General features: G+C 37.9%; 1 protein-coding gene across 1 annotated transcript in view; it reads right to left on the bottom strand.

Annotated features, from left to right (window-relative positions):
- PHYHIPL (phytanoyl-CoA 2-hydroxylase interacting protein like) overlaps nt 1-14476 on the bottom strand; it is a 98291-nt gene that overhangs the window by 1267 nt on the left and 82548 nt on the right. Inside the window, exons 2-4 of the mRNA XM_065894988.1 lie at nt 10376-10572; nt 8316-8490; nt 3970-4087 (exon numbers count right to left, since the gene is read on the bottom strand). Coding sequence (XP_065751060.1) covers nt 3970-4087; nt 8316-8490; nt 10376-10572 — 490 coding nt within the window. The remainder of the gene's footprint in view (nt 1-3969; nt 4088-8315; nt 8491-10375; nt 10573-14476) is intronic.

Genomic DNA, 14476 nt, shown 5'->3' on the forward strand with positions numbered 1-14476 from the left:
GGCCATACTATTCAAAGCCATCTACAGATTTAATGTGATCCCTGTCAAATTACCCATGACATTTTTCACAGAACTGGAACAAATAATCCTAAAATTTATATGGAACCATAAAAGACCCAGAATTGCCAAAGCAATCCTGAGGAAAAAGAACAAAGCTGGAGGCATAACCCTCCCACACTTCAGACAATACTACAAAGCTACAGTAATCAGAACAGCATGGTATTGGCACAAAAACAGACATATGGATCAATGGAAGAGAACAGAGATCCCGGAAATAAACCCACACACCTACGGTCAATTAATCTTTGACACAGGAGGCAAGAATACCTAATGGAGAAAAGAGTCTCTTCAGCAAGTAGCGTTGGGAAAGCTTGACAGGCTCATGTAAATCAATGAAGTTAGAACACTGCCTCACACCATACACAAAAATAAATGCAAACTGGCTTAAAGACTTAAATACAAGACAGGACACCATAAAACTCCTAGAGGAGATCATAGGCAAAACATTCTGTGATGTAAATTGTACCAATGCTTTCCTATGTCAGTCTCCCAAGGCAATAGAAATAAAAGCAAAGATAAACAAATGGGACCTAATCAAACTTACAAGCTTTTACACAGCAAAGGAAACCAAAAACAAAATGAAAAGACAACCTACAGACTGGGAAACAAATATTTGCAAACAATGCGACTGACAAGGGCTTAATTTCCAAAATATACAAACAGCTCATACAACTCAACAATAAGGAACAAACAACCCAATAAAAAAATAGAAGATCTAAATAGACATTTCTCCAAAGAAGCATACAGATGGCCAATAGGCACATGAACATATGCTCAATGTCACTAATTATCAGAGAAATGCAAATCAAAACTACAATGAGATATCACCTCACACCAGTCAGAATGGCCATCATCAAAATGTCTACAAACAATAAATGGTGGTGAGGGTGTGGAGAAAAGGGAACCCTTCTACTCTGTTGGTGGGAATGTAAATTGGTACAGCCACTATGGAGAACAGTATGGAGGTTCCTCAAAAAACTAAAAATAGAGTTAGCATATGATCCAGCAATCCCACTTCTGGGCATATAACTGGAAAAGAAGAAAAAAATATTTTACACCCGAAGACAAGAAGCCACAATGAGTCGGTAGGAGGGGCGCTTCCGTGGTATAATCAAGTCCCATACCCTTTGGGTGAGAGACCCACAAATTGGAAAATAATTATATCCCAAAGGTTCTCCCACAGTAGTGATAGTTCTGAGCCCCAGGTCAGGCTTCATAGCCTGAGGGTCTGGCGTCAGAAGGAGGAGCCTCGAGAGCATTTGGCTTTGAAGGCCAGCAGGGCTTGAGCGCAGGAGCTCCACAGGACTGGGGGAAATAGAAACTGCACTCTTGGAGGGTGCACACAAGATTTCACGTACACTGGGACCCAGAACAAAGCAGTGACTCCACAGGAGCCTGGGCTAGACCACCCTGTGTGTTGTGGAGGGTCTCCTGGGGAGGTGTGGGTTGGCTGTGGTGCAGAGGAGGGGCAAGGAGACTGGAGGTGGAGGCCCCATAAAATATTGATTGGCACGAGCTCTCCGAGAGGTGGCCATTTTGGCACTGAGACCTGGCTCCACCCAACAGCCTGCAGGCTCCAGTGCTGGGATGCCTCAGGCCAAACAACCAGCAAAGGGAGAACACAGCCCCAACCATCAGCAGACAGGCTGCCTAAAGCTGTACTGAGCTCACAGCCACTTTAAACACACCCCTTGACATGGCCCTGTCAACCAGAGGGACAACACACAGTTCCACACACCAGTGGGCAGGCAGCAGTCCCTCCCTCCAGGAAACCTGCACAAGCCCCTGACCCAGACTCACCCACAAGGGTGCAAACACCAGAAGTAAGAGAAACTACGATCCTGCAGCCTGCGGAAAGGAGACCGCAAACACAGAAAAGTCAGACAAAACGAGACGGCAGAGGAGTATATTCCAGATGAAGGAACAAGATAAAAACCCAGAAGAACAAGTAAGTGAAGTGGAGTTAGGCAATCTTCCCCCAAAATAATTCAGAGTAAAGATGATCCAAGATCTTAGAAAAAGAATAGAGGCACAGATCGAGAAGACACAAGAAATGTTTAACAAGTCTTAGAAGATTTAAAGAAAATCAAGATCCACTGATGCTAATATGGCTTCAGTTAATAGAGCTTTTTAAAAAAGCAATGTTGAAAAACTACCCATGCCTTGGCAAGTATATATTTTATATATATATATATATATATATATATATATATATATATATATACTGCAGTATATGTATATATACTGCATCAAAATATAACTTACATGAATTTTACAACTATCATAGAAAATCCAACAAAGGTAAATTTCCTTGTTAGTAAATACATCTTTTATACTAGTATATTGGAATCAATCATACAATAATTTTTTTCCATTTTCCATGCTCCCCGTCTTTATCTTTTTTCTTCTTGGAAGAATTTTTGAAGACAGATGGAGCAAATTCTAGAGTATCTAAGGTCCTGAAAACAGGTCAATTCCCACCCAAAGGACAGAGACAAATCAGAGAAATAGTGACCTCCAGTGGCCACCTAAAATAGACACTGGCAATGTTCCGGGAATCTAAACCTAGTACCAAACATGTATTTATTTATTCTATTGATGTATTATTTACTGTTAAACAAAATAGCAACTGTGGATCTTTTTTATTTCTAATTTTATGCTTAACAAATATAAAGAAGTACCTTTTTTGTTAAGTCATATATGGTCATTCCTATTCAACAGTTGACAAGTATAATAATTTGTGTTCTATCTCTCAGCTCATATTCACTTAATTTAGTGAATGGCATCTACTATGAATTATATAGATTGAAGGGTAAATAATTTGCCAGCAAAGAGAATTATGGACTGAACTTTATAGGATATTCAGACATAAGGCAGGAATAGTTTTCACGATCAAAATATATCAAAATACATGATATTGCAAAGTACTTATTTTGAAGAACACACATGCCTAAATTCACCTTTCTCTCTTTGATTCTCTTTGCATGTTCCACAGCTTGGAGTTTATTTAGATCTGTAACCATGATCTTGATTTAAGAAAAACTGGAGAGTTATGAAACAAAAAAACCACAACAGAACTTCCTAATTTTTTTTCACATAAAATCCTGTCAAGAATACTTTAGAGTTTACAAAGTGAGATCAAGGCTTTTTAAATGACAAATTATAGGGATTGCTGTGTAAAAGTTTTAGAACCTATATCAATTTAAAAGCTTCAGTCTCACTTTAAAAGACACCCCTGCCTATTTACTCTCTTGAAATTTTCTTCTACAAATATGAAAGGGCTGTAAGTATTAAAACTACTTGTGACATGGAATTCTTTTGAATTCTTGGAAACTGCTTTCAGGGACAAACATAGGATATCTTAGAAATACTACTGAACACTAGAATTTAAAGGTAAACAAAGGAGATTTTCCTCATGAATAATTAACCCAAGATAATGGCTGAGAGATTTCACCGTAGGCAGAAGCCCGAAAATCCCACCTGATTCACCGTGTTTCATGAACCAGTCACCCTTTTATTCTCTCATTTTCAATGACCCACAGGAAGAGGAGAAATTTTAGTAGTTGGTATGAGACAGAAGGCACTGAGTTATTGGGAATTGGAGGAGTGTGTATCTGTACAAGACATGCTCACCAACCTTAACCCTGGAGGTTTAAGATCTTCCACTCAAATAGACAGGAACTGGTATTACAAGTGATCATGGAAAGGAATCTAAGTGAAGTGGAAAAAAATCCCATGATCTGATTTTTTCTACTTAATTTTTCTGGGAAATAAAGTCATAGTATAATTATTTTGAGAAGAAAACTAAAAATTGCTATTTCACAGAAGCAGACTCAAGAGAAACCTGAGCCTAGAATTTGGGATGGCACTTAGTAAAGCAAATCAGTATATATATGTTTGGATTCTTACCGAATATAGTCAAAATATTCTTTGTGCTGGTTACGATAAAAAACAGAAAATTTAAGCATCCGTCCTGCAATCACTTCGGCCTTCTCCAACAGTTGTGTTAGATGAACTTTTGAATAGTCTGAAAAAAACAAAAAGTCTGTTATTAAAAATACATTATCAGAAGTATCAACTACATGCTTAATAAATTGTAGATTATTAAAATTTACTTTTAGGAAATTCATATTAGTGAATAGGAAACTGCACTTAAAAAAGAAAACATTCATTGTCTTTGGCACACGTTTTCTTTCTACAAAACTATTTTTGTTATAGTTTATGGTTGCTTTTATGAATACCCTTGCATTTTTTTCACTCATTGAAATTAAAGATCCTGAAACCAAAATGTTAAATAAGGAATACAGACTCTGCATAACCCGAGTAATGTCAATCAGCACCATAGTAGCCTTTCTTCAATCAGCTGATGAATCAAATAAAAGAAACTCGTAACCTGCAAGCAATAGCAAATAGAATTTAAAGGAGTAATAATAATAATGTTCATTTAATTTACTCCCTAAATCTATGAGGTTGGCAAGGTAGATTATGACCATTTTATTGATGCAGAGATTGAGGCTTGTCACAGTTTAATGATTTGCCAAATGTTCATAAAGCTAGTAACTTAGAGACTAGGTCTCTGGCTCCTAGTTGGTAGTTTCTGAGTACATAAGACTCGTGAAAGTTTAAAGCATCTCTCAAAGTAATCTGATCTTTTCCCAACTTTTTGTTTTGAAAACTGAGGACTGTTGCCAAACTCCTGTACTAGAATCTAAGCAAAAATTTTGGTCTATAAAGATTTTAAGACTTTTCAAACAAAAGCAACCTAGTTGAACTACTCATGGCAGCATAGTTTGTTCACTCACTGCTTCAGTGGCTCAACAAATATTTATTTAGATCAGAACATGATGTACAAGGCATCATGCAAAATTAAATGATCAGGTTAAAAGATAAAAAAATTATTCTTCTTTCTCTCAAAGAATTCACAGTCTAAGGGAAGAAGTAAATGTATAGACAACTATGACTTATTATGGGGTTTCATCTCTGTCATGGATTAGCCTAGAAGTAGTCAGTGGCATTCTGTTTTATCTCCAATACTTTGCCCAGTGCACAGCATACAATATGTGCTTAATAAATTTTGAGTGAATTAGATGTCTAGATTAAAAGACAATATATATAAAATAGCTTTCTCAAAATTTACGCAGTCAATGTTATTGATAAAGCTTAGGTGAAACAGGGCTCTGAATTATTTTAATAAACTGAAACAACAAGCTTTGAACAGCCTAAGTTCCCCTTAGATTTTACTCATAAAAATAAAAATGCAATATAATTTATAGAAAAATATTGTGGAACATTTAAAATAAGCTGGCATTTTCCTTATTATTTACCCCATAAATTCCTTAGAAGAATTATGGGATGTATTTGAATAAAAGAGCAATACGGGATCAATCTAAAGGAAAGAAAGAAGACAAAAAGGTTTTTCTTTATATACATAGAAATAAAACATGTACTCATGTAGTTACATAGATTATAGAAAAGAGTGAATGTGTGCATCTAGATAGATGGATATTTCTGAACTGAAAATGCCAAAGGTCTTCCTTAAGCTAAAGAAAAAATACTATTTCATGCCTTTTCCTAATGTCAAATGGGGTTTTAGCAGGTAAATAGTAGCTCTTTTTTTAAAAAATGAACAAATACTATGATGCTGTTTGGTGCTGTCCTATGGAAAATAGCTTGTATTAAAATAATGTCAAAAGATACCATGTCTTACTGTGTCTACCTCCCTGGTAGGATGCAATAAAAGTAAATGGAAAGATGTGAAACGTAAGGTAGATTCCAAGGAGGAATTTTAATTCAGGAAAAAAGTTGAGGGGATATATTAATTCTAATGTGACACACCAAATACAGGTAAACATGAGAATTCTTTACACACTATTAATACAGCATTGAAATCTTTAACTATTTAATTACTGATTACTGGACTATCGTATATACCATATTTCATCTATTATAAAATGTATTTTTTTTCACATTTTAGCGTCTCTGGCATGAGTCTGACAATAAATGTGATAAGAAAACAGTTTCATAGTTTAATTGGCAGTTTAATGTTTTCTTAGCAATACCTAAAATGGTGGATCTTATAATCAATGACATCTTAGGAAGAAATATAGTACCAGAGAGATACTATTTTCCTTGCTCTAATACACTGAGATCCTTAGCAATAAAGAATGTTGCAATCCTTAGCAACTTCCTCATAGAATAAACAAAAGGGGTTTGAAGATAAATTAATGTTTTCTTAGCAATACATAAAATGGTGGATCTTACAATCAATGACATCTTAGGAAGAAATATAGTACCAGAGAGATACTATTTTCCTTGCTCTAATACACTGAGATCCTTAGCAATAAAGAATGTTGCAATCCTTAGCAACTTCCTCATAGAATAAACAAAAGGGGTTTGAAGATAAATTTGAAGTTAACTTAAAATTAAACTCTCATCTGTTCTACATATCCACATGAGAAGTTTTATACTGAGTTTGAAATTAAGAAGAAAACAGAAGATATTGAGATAAAGCAGTAGCTAAGCACATCCTGAGTCTGAAATAAATCTAGTATGAGGCTATGGGGAAAAAAAATAGCTGATTTATCTGAAGGATGCCTCAGCTGGGGAAAGTTGCTAGGCAACCTGCAATAGGTGAGGCAAACTGTTTTTATGACTTTTTCTACAAGCTCCTGTGTGTTGAAACAGCCTCTCTCTCTAAGAGACAAAAAGAGTGGGTGACAGATGTGTTCAGGTAGAGATATTTTTTTGTCCCTTCACCACCTATTTAAGTGCTCGATAAATATTTGTTTCTTGAATGAATGAATTAAAAAAATAGATAAATGCATAAGATGAATGGTAACATTTACAACCCAGTGGGCTATTAAGGTACAGTTCAAAATCAAAGGGGATGGGTTTCTACATCAGATATCCCAATCCCAAATGGCTATGAGGTCCTTTTTTTTTTTTAACATCTTTATTGGAGTATAACTGCTTTACAATGGTGTGTTAGTTTCTGCTTTATAACAAAGTGAATCAGTTATACATATACATATGTTCCCATATCTCTTCCCTCTTGCGTCTCCCTCCCTCCCACCCTCCCTATCCCACCCCTCTAGGTGGTCACAAAGCACTGAGCTGATCTCCCTGTGCTATGCGGCTGCTTCCCACTAGCTATCTATTTTACTTTTGTTAGTGTATATATGTCCATGCCACTCTCTCACTTCATCCCAGCTTACCCTTCCCCCTCACCGTGTCCTCAAGTCCATTCTCTACGTCTGCGTCTTTATTCCTGATCTGCCCCTAGGTTCTTCAGAAGCTTTTTTTTTTTTTTAGATTCCATATATATATGTGTTAGCATACAGTATTTGTTTTTCTCTTTCTGACTTACTTAAGTCTGTATGACAGACTCTAGGTCCATCCACCTCCCTACAAATAATTCAGTTTTGTTTCTTTTTATGGCTGAGTAATATTCCATTGTATATATATGTGCCACATCTTCTTTATCCATTCATCTGTCGCTGGACACTTAGGTTGATTCCATGTCCTGGCTACTGTAAACAGAGCTGCAATGAACACTGTGGTACATGACTCTTTTTGAATTATGGCTTTCTCAGGGTATATGCCCAGTAGTGGGATTGCTGGGTCGCATGGTAGTTCTATTTTTAGTTTTTTAAGGAACCTATGCAGTACTTTCTAATGAAGCAAAGACACACACACACACACACACACACACACACTCACTCTCTCTCTCTCTCTCTCTCTCTCTCACACACACACATGACACTAGTTTAGGGATGGATTATCAGCATTCAAGTCAAAAATCCAGTAACATATCTGCTAGGTAAAGTCATTGCAATCTGCCTCCATTACCTTAAATTAGAGAATGATGTTCCTGGCTTTTTTCTTTCAAGACTGTGAAAGTAAGAAATAAAAAAAAGAGGAAGGAAAAAGCTCTCTCTCTCTCAAAATGAATCGCAAAATATGCTGAGTATATTTTTATACTGCATCAATTTTTATTTGCAAAGCCTTTACTTTGAAAAATCAGACTGTGCATGTAGCACAGAAGTAATTTAATGCCATTACCCAGTTTTTGCTGAGAACCTCCACTCCTTCAAATCAGTTTGTTCTGTCACATGATGCTACTGGCAATGCAAAAATGACCAATGCAATACATATCACTTCATAATTATAAAAAAGAATGTATTTTCTATAATTAGTTTTCCAGGAACTATTAAATAAGGTGTTTTTTTTCCTGTATTTATACCCAGTTCTCTTACCTGCTGTGCAGAATTCTATAATTTCACTCCATTCAGACACAACATAATCACCATCAACTTGTTTTGAGGCGGTCTGCACTGCTACTGTATACTCAGTTCTTGGGCTCAAAAACCAGTGTCCACGGACAGTCATCGGCAAGGGAACAGCTTTTGCCACCAGTTTTGTTGGAACATCCTAAGCAAGGAAGAAAGAAAAGTAGGAAGAAAGGAAGGGAGGGAGGAAGGAAATGAATTAATTTAGTAGTATAACTTGAATCAATTGTAAACAATGTGGAGTAACATTAAATTCTTGGCTGATGACACAAGTTTCCTTTTTAAAGATATTTAGCAATTACTATGTTCAAATCTCTTATTCTTCAGATGTAAAAATTAAGGCCCAATTTGATCAAGAGACATGCCAAGCTCATACAGCTAAGCTAATGACATAAATGTACTCGGATTTGTTTTCTTGATTTCTAGTATAATGTTATTCTCTGTACACTCCTTAATATGCTCCTTAAAATGCAATATTCTAATACTAAATGATAAAATACAAAAAAGTGAAATAAAAATTCAACAGATTTAGCATTTTAAAATATTGTATTTGTTTAATATATACTATGCAATAATTTTATCAGAGTAGCCCATTACTAAATATTTTATATGTCAAGGGACAGAATGTTTTTTAAATAAATATTTTTAAATGATTCTGTTTTACATACAAATGAGGTAACATTTGCTTTACTTGTATTCAAGTATGGAGCCTATGTGTCACAGAAAAGTTTAGGTATTTTTAAACAAATGATTAATAACGTAAATAAACCTGCTAGTTGAGCATTCATTATATTTCCAAAGATATGGTATTCTAAGTATGGAATGAAGAAAGGGGGTCAAATCTTGACTCCTCACCATTTAATACTAAATATTTCAAAGCTAATTTAAGAAAGCAAATGTCAGCAAAGAGGATATCCAACACTAGAAGGAATAATTAAAATTGGAACATGGGAAAATAATGACATCAATCTTGTTCTCTCTGTCACACTTATCTGTGTGTATAAGCCTCACTTACCATTAGTATGTGTAATTACACATCTAGTAAAATGCATAATTTCCAGATAAGACAATTCTTACAAAAGATTTGCCAAGTTAAAATTTATTATCAGTATTAAAATAAGATCAGTTTCATATCAGTGAAAATACTGAAATGTAAGAAAGAATTCTTAAGCCAGATTACTATTATCCTCTCTACAGCTACATCTGAAGGAATGTATGTATCAGAAAAGATATGTGATAAGCAGACAGGTAAGAGAATAAATATCAGAGAATTGTTACATGTCTAAAACACCTAAAGGTTAATTTTTAATTCTCAAACCATAAAATAAAATTGACCACATAAAGCAATTTTCAGCCCTTAGGTATTTTAACAAATATCCTATAGTCTATAAGCTGCCATCACATTCTTCATTTGGCAGTTATAGGGAAAAATGTGTGCTTCAGTGGAAAACTGTGAATTGACTACAGCACACTCTTCTGGCTATCTTCTGATTTTGTGGAATCTATTTTACAACTCTGTAATTTGTAGACTACTGATAACAATTCAGTTATTCTTGTCTAAGTACATGTAAGTGAATTTTGCCCAGTGGAAGTAAAACCCTCCTTGCCTGCCCTTGCTCTTCCCCCACCCCATACCAGTTTTGCCTCCACTTAAACATTTATTTCAATATCCTGATCCATAAAAATGTCTTTTTCTGGATCATCCTTTGAATTGGCTGTAATACCTCATCAGTTACCTCAATGTGTTAAAGAAAATCTTTAACACATGTTAATTTTTATGTCTGTATGAGAGTCAAGATTTCAGCTTTCCCAGAAAAAAAATGTATTTTACCCATATATTTGGCATTTCATTTTCTTACACAATTTCTTGAAGGAATAGGGCTTTTAAATGACATATAATTTTTATTCTTCCCCATGTCAAATATATCATATTAGTAATTAATAGAACATTATTCCTTTTTTCAAAATGTCCTCATACTTAGAAAGCTTTAAGATACAAATGAATATAAGGATGTTTAGAATTTTACCTTGTGTTTAAATTTATTGGAGTTCTTGTTCTCTTTCTTATTGAGGTCAATGAAATAGTGTGTAATACGGTCTTTTGATTTTGAATCCATTTCCCATGAAATCTTGAATGAGTCACACGTAATGTTGCTTATTTTGATGTTATGTGGTACGGGAAGTTCTTCCATCTCTGCTATGCCACTGTCTTGTGATTTGTTTCCTGCAAGAAAACAATGCACAGATAATTTCCAACTAATGGATTTTTTCTAGTTTGCAAGACCATTAGCTGTGTACCTGTTTCTGAACTCACCTAATTACTAAATTTGAGATTTCATTTTGTTCATGAAGTAATTTGAGTGTTAATGATAGTAAAACTATCATTACAAGATCATATTACCAACAAAATGCATAAATGAATTAGTCCTTACCACCTCTACGTTTTCAATTCCTTTTCCAATTTCTGCGTTCACAGAAATAAAAACAATAACACTGGTGATCCATCTTTCTAATCTATGAAAGATTAGCCTTACATGGTAGGTTCTGCTGAAAGGCCCCAAGTGACCATTTTTCTTACATGACCAATCGATTCTGCTCTAAAGTAATAATACTAGGTGTTTTAAGCCAGATGAAATCAGAAATGTTGATAATGAAACAATCCAGTCAAATAAAGGCAATGTTTCTTTAAAAAAAAATCTGAGGTATCAGTGAGTCTATAAAAATTACTCTCCCTTCCCCCTTTTGGAAATTTATATATAGAAATAGCATGTAATGTTTATGCTACGTACATAAATAATATCAAAGACCATTCTCTTAACAGTTACTATGTGAAGGATTACTCTAGGAATCTTTTTACCTGCTGTATCTTCCTAAATTTAATTTTGAATGCTGAAACAATAGATAAGGTTAAAAGAAAGAAAATGACTGCCATGTTGATTGATATCATTAAAATCTTGAAGAACGCATCTGACGTCTAGTTACTTTACAGACTATGTCCTACATTTCCAATTAGAGAAAATGTTATCACTTTGGCTAATATTATAGAGCAGAATATGATGGATGACAGGACAAAAAGAGAAAATATAGACTTGCCAAGTTTGTTTCATATGTAGGAAAGACATACTGAGTGAAAATTTACTCCACTTCTCCTTCCTATGTTCCCTTCCCCCAAGCCAACATAAAATTCAGTGCCCAAGAAAAAAAAGTGTAATTGTTATTTATGTTATAAAAGTTGTAGGTCATAAATCAGCTACATAATTTGTTCCTTAAAAGAATAAACAGGGACTTCCCTGGTGGCACAGTAGTTAAGAATCCGCCTGCCAATGCAGGGGACATGGGTTTGATCCCTGGTTCGGGAAGACCCCACATGCTGCGGAGCAACTAAGCCTGTGTGCCACAACTACTGAGCTTGCACTCTAGAGCCCCTGAGCCACAACTACTGAGCCTGCGTGCCATAACTACTGAAGCCCACGCACCTAGAGCCTGTGCTCCGCAACAAGAGAAGCCACTGCAGTGAGAAGCCCGCACACCGCAATGAACAGTAGCCCCTGATCGCCACAACTAGAGAAAGCCCGCGTGCAGCAACAAAGACTCAACAGAGCCAAAAATAAATAAATAAAAAGAATAAACAAATCTTGATCAACAATAACTGAAAGGAACAACAATCAATGTAGCAACACCTTCCACTTCCATAAGAGCTTGTGCTCTCTGCCCCCATACTCCCATCTCAATTACTGATATAAATCTTTTGATATTTCCAGTCTTATTAAATCATTCACCTATGTTCTCTCATCCCAAGCTGTCTTGTGGCCAGAGGAACCCGATGACAGTCAAAGACTAATTTCGAAATAACTGAAGTTCTTTATTGTCATTTCTTGAACAATACTTTTAAAAATCCTTCTTTCTTCTCTCATGTACTCCCTCACACCCAGGCTTTCCCAGATTCCCACTCCATAAAACTCCCAGAAAAATTGCTCCCTCACCCTTTTTTCCCTCCCCACCTGCCCTCGTAGAATCTCAAAATTGCTTCCTGCTAAAGCCTTTCAGAAGTCAAGTGTAGGGAAGAAACAAAGTGGAATCTCTTTAGTGGCCTTGGGAAAGGGAAAGGCAATAAATATACAAACAGTAATTTTTGTTCTATTTATAAAAGCTCACATTTTAACCTATTATTCTGACTGCAGTTATCTTTAAAATGTAAGCAACGTTAAATGAAAAACTTTCTGGACTAATAGCAGAAATTTCTGTACAAATTATATGCATTATGAGGAGGAATCAAGATGCCTGAGGAGTAGGATGTGGAGCTCACCTCCTTCCACAAACACATCCGAAACACATCTTCAAGTGGAACAATTTGCACAGAACATCTACTGAACACTGGCAGAAGACTTCAGACTTCCGAAAGGGCAAGAAAACCTCCACATAAGGACAAAAGAAAAAGAAAAGAAAAAGGAGTTGGTATGGGACCTGTGCCCCAGGGAGGGAGTTGTGAAGGAGGAAAGGTTCTCACACCCTAGGAAGTCCCCTCACCGGCAGGGAGATCAGCCTGGACGAGGGGGAGCGTCAGGGCCTCTGACGAGAGTGCAGCAACCAGTTTGCGGAAGGCAAAATGGAGTGACCTACTGCCACCCTGTGCTCCCTAGCCTGAGATGCTTCATCCACTGGTACGGGTGGGGGCTGCGTGCTGAAGCTTGGGCTTCAGAGGTCAAACCCAGGGAGAGGAACAGCGTTGCCTGTGGGGAGACAGCCTGAAGAGGCTGGACTGTGGCAACTGAGGGTGTATTTGGAAGAACCTGGGCATGCCAGAAGGGCAAGTCACCATTACTGGGGGGTGCACGAGGACAGGGTGGGACTGCCATAGGAGCTTCTTTCCCTGTGTGCATGCTCTCAGGCAACAGAACACCAAACTATATGAGCTCTTGGGGTAGGCATGAGCTGCTACCGTCATCATGGGCTCCAGAAGTGGGCATGGGCTGCTACCAAAACTAGGGGACCTGTGCACAGCCGCCAATTGCTGTCCCCACTGTCCTGGGGGTGAGTGGGCCCTGCCGCAGCTAGGAGACCTGGGAACAGAAGCTAGTTGCTGCCCCTGCCGTATGGGGAGCATGCACGGGGGGTGAGCAGGCACCAATCACCGTCCCTGCTGTCCCGGGAATGCGTGGGCCGTAGCCACCACTGGGAGACCCAGGAGCAGGTGCCCACTGATGCCCCTGCTGTCCTGGGGGCACATAGCCAGTGCTGCCACTGAGAGACCCATGGTTGGGGGCGGACCACTGCCCCTGCCATACCAGGAGAGCATGCAAGGGCCGCTGCACCTATGCACCCCATATCAAAGGGATAATGGCCAGTACACACTGACGAAAGAGGCAGAAAGCATCCAAACTAAAAGTAGCCCCTCAATTCTGGACAAGATGGTGGAGTAGAAGAACTTGAGCTCACCTCCTCTTACAAAAACACCAAAATCACAACTAACTGCTGAACGACCATCAACAAAAAAGACTGGAACCTACCCCCCCAAAAAATTTTACACCCAAAGACAAAGAAGAAGCCACAACGAGTTGGTAGAAGGGGCACTTCCATGATATAATCAAATCCCATACCCTTTGGGTGAGAGACCCACAAATTGGAAAATAATTATATCCCAAAGGTCCTCCCACAGTAGTGATAGTTCTGAGCCCCAGGTCAGGCTTCATAGCCTGAGGGTCTGGCATCAGAAGGAGGAGCCTCGAGAGCATTTGGCTTTGAAGGCCAGCAGGGCTTGAGCGCAGGAGCTCCACAGGACTGGGGGAAATAGAAACTGCACTCTTGGAGGGTGCACACAAGATTTCACGTACACTGGGACCCAGAACAAAGCAGTGACTCCACAGGAGCCTGGGCTAGACCACCCTGTGTGTTGTGGAGGGTCTCCTGGGGAGGTGTGGGTTGGCTGTGGTGCAGAGGAGGGGCAAGGAGACTGGAGGTGGAGGCCCCATAAAATATTGATTGGCACGAGCTCTCCGAGAGGTGGCCATTTTGGCACTGAGACCTGGCTCCACCCAACAGCCTGCAGGCTCCAGTGCTGGGATGCCTCAGGCCAAACAACCAGCAAAGGGAGAACACAGCCCCAACCATCAGCAGACAGGCTGCCTAAA

This window comes from Phocoena phocoena, chromosome 16 (assembly GCF_963924675.1).
Source record: "Phocoena phocoena chromosome 16, mPhoPho1.1, whole genome shotgun sequence".
Taxonomy (NCBI): domain Eukaryota; kingdom Metazoa; phylum Chordata; class Mammalia; order Artiodactyla; family Phocoenidae; genus Phocoena; species Phocoena phocoena.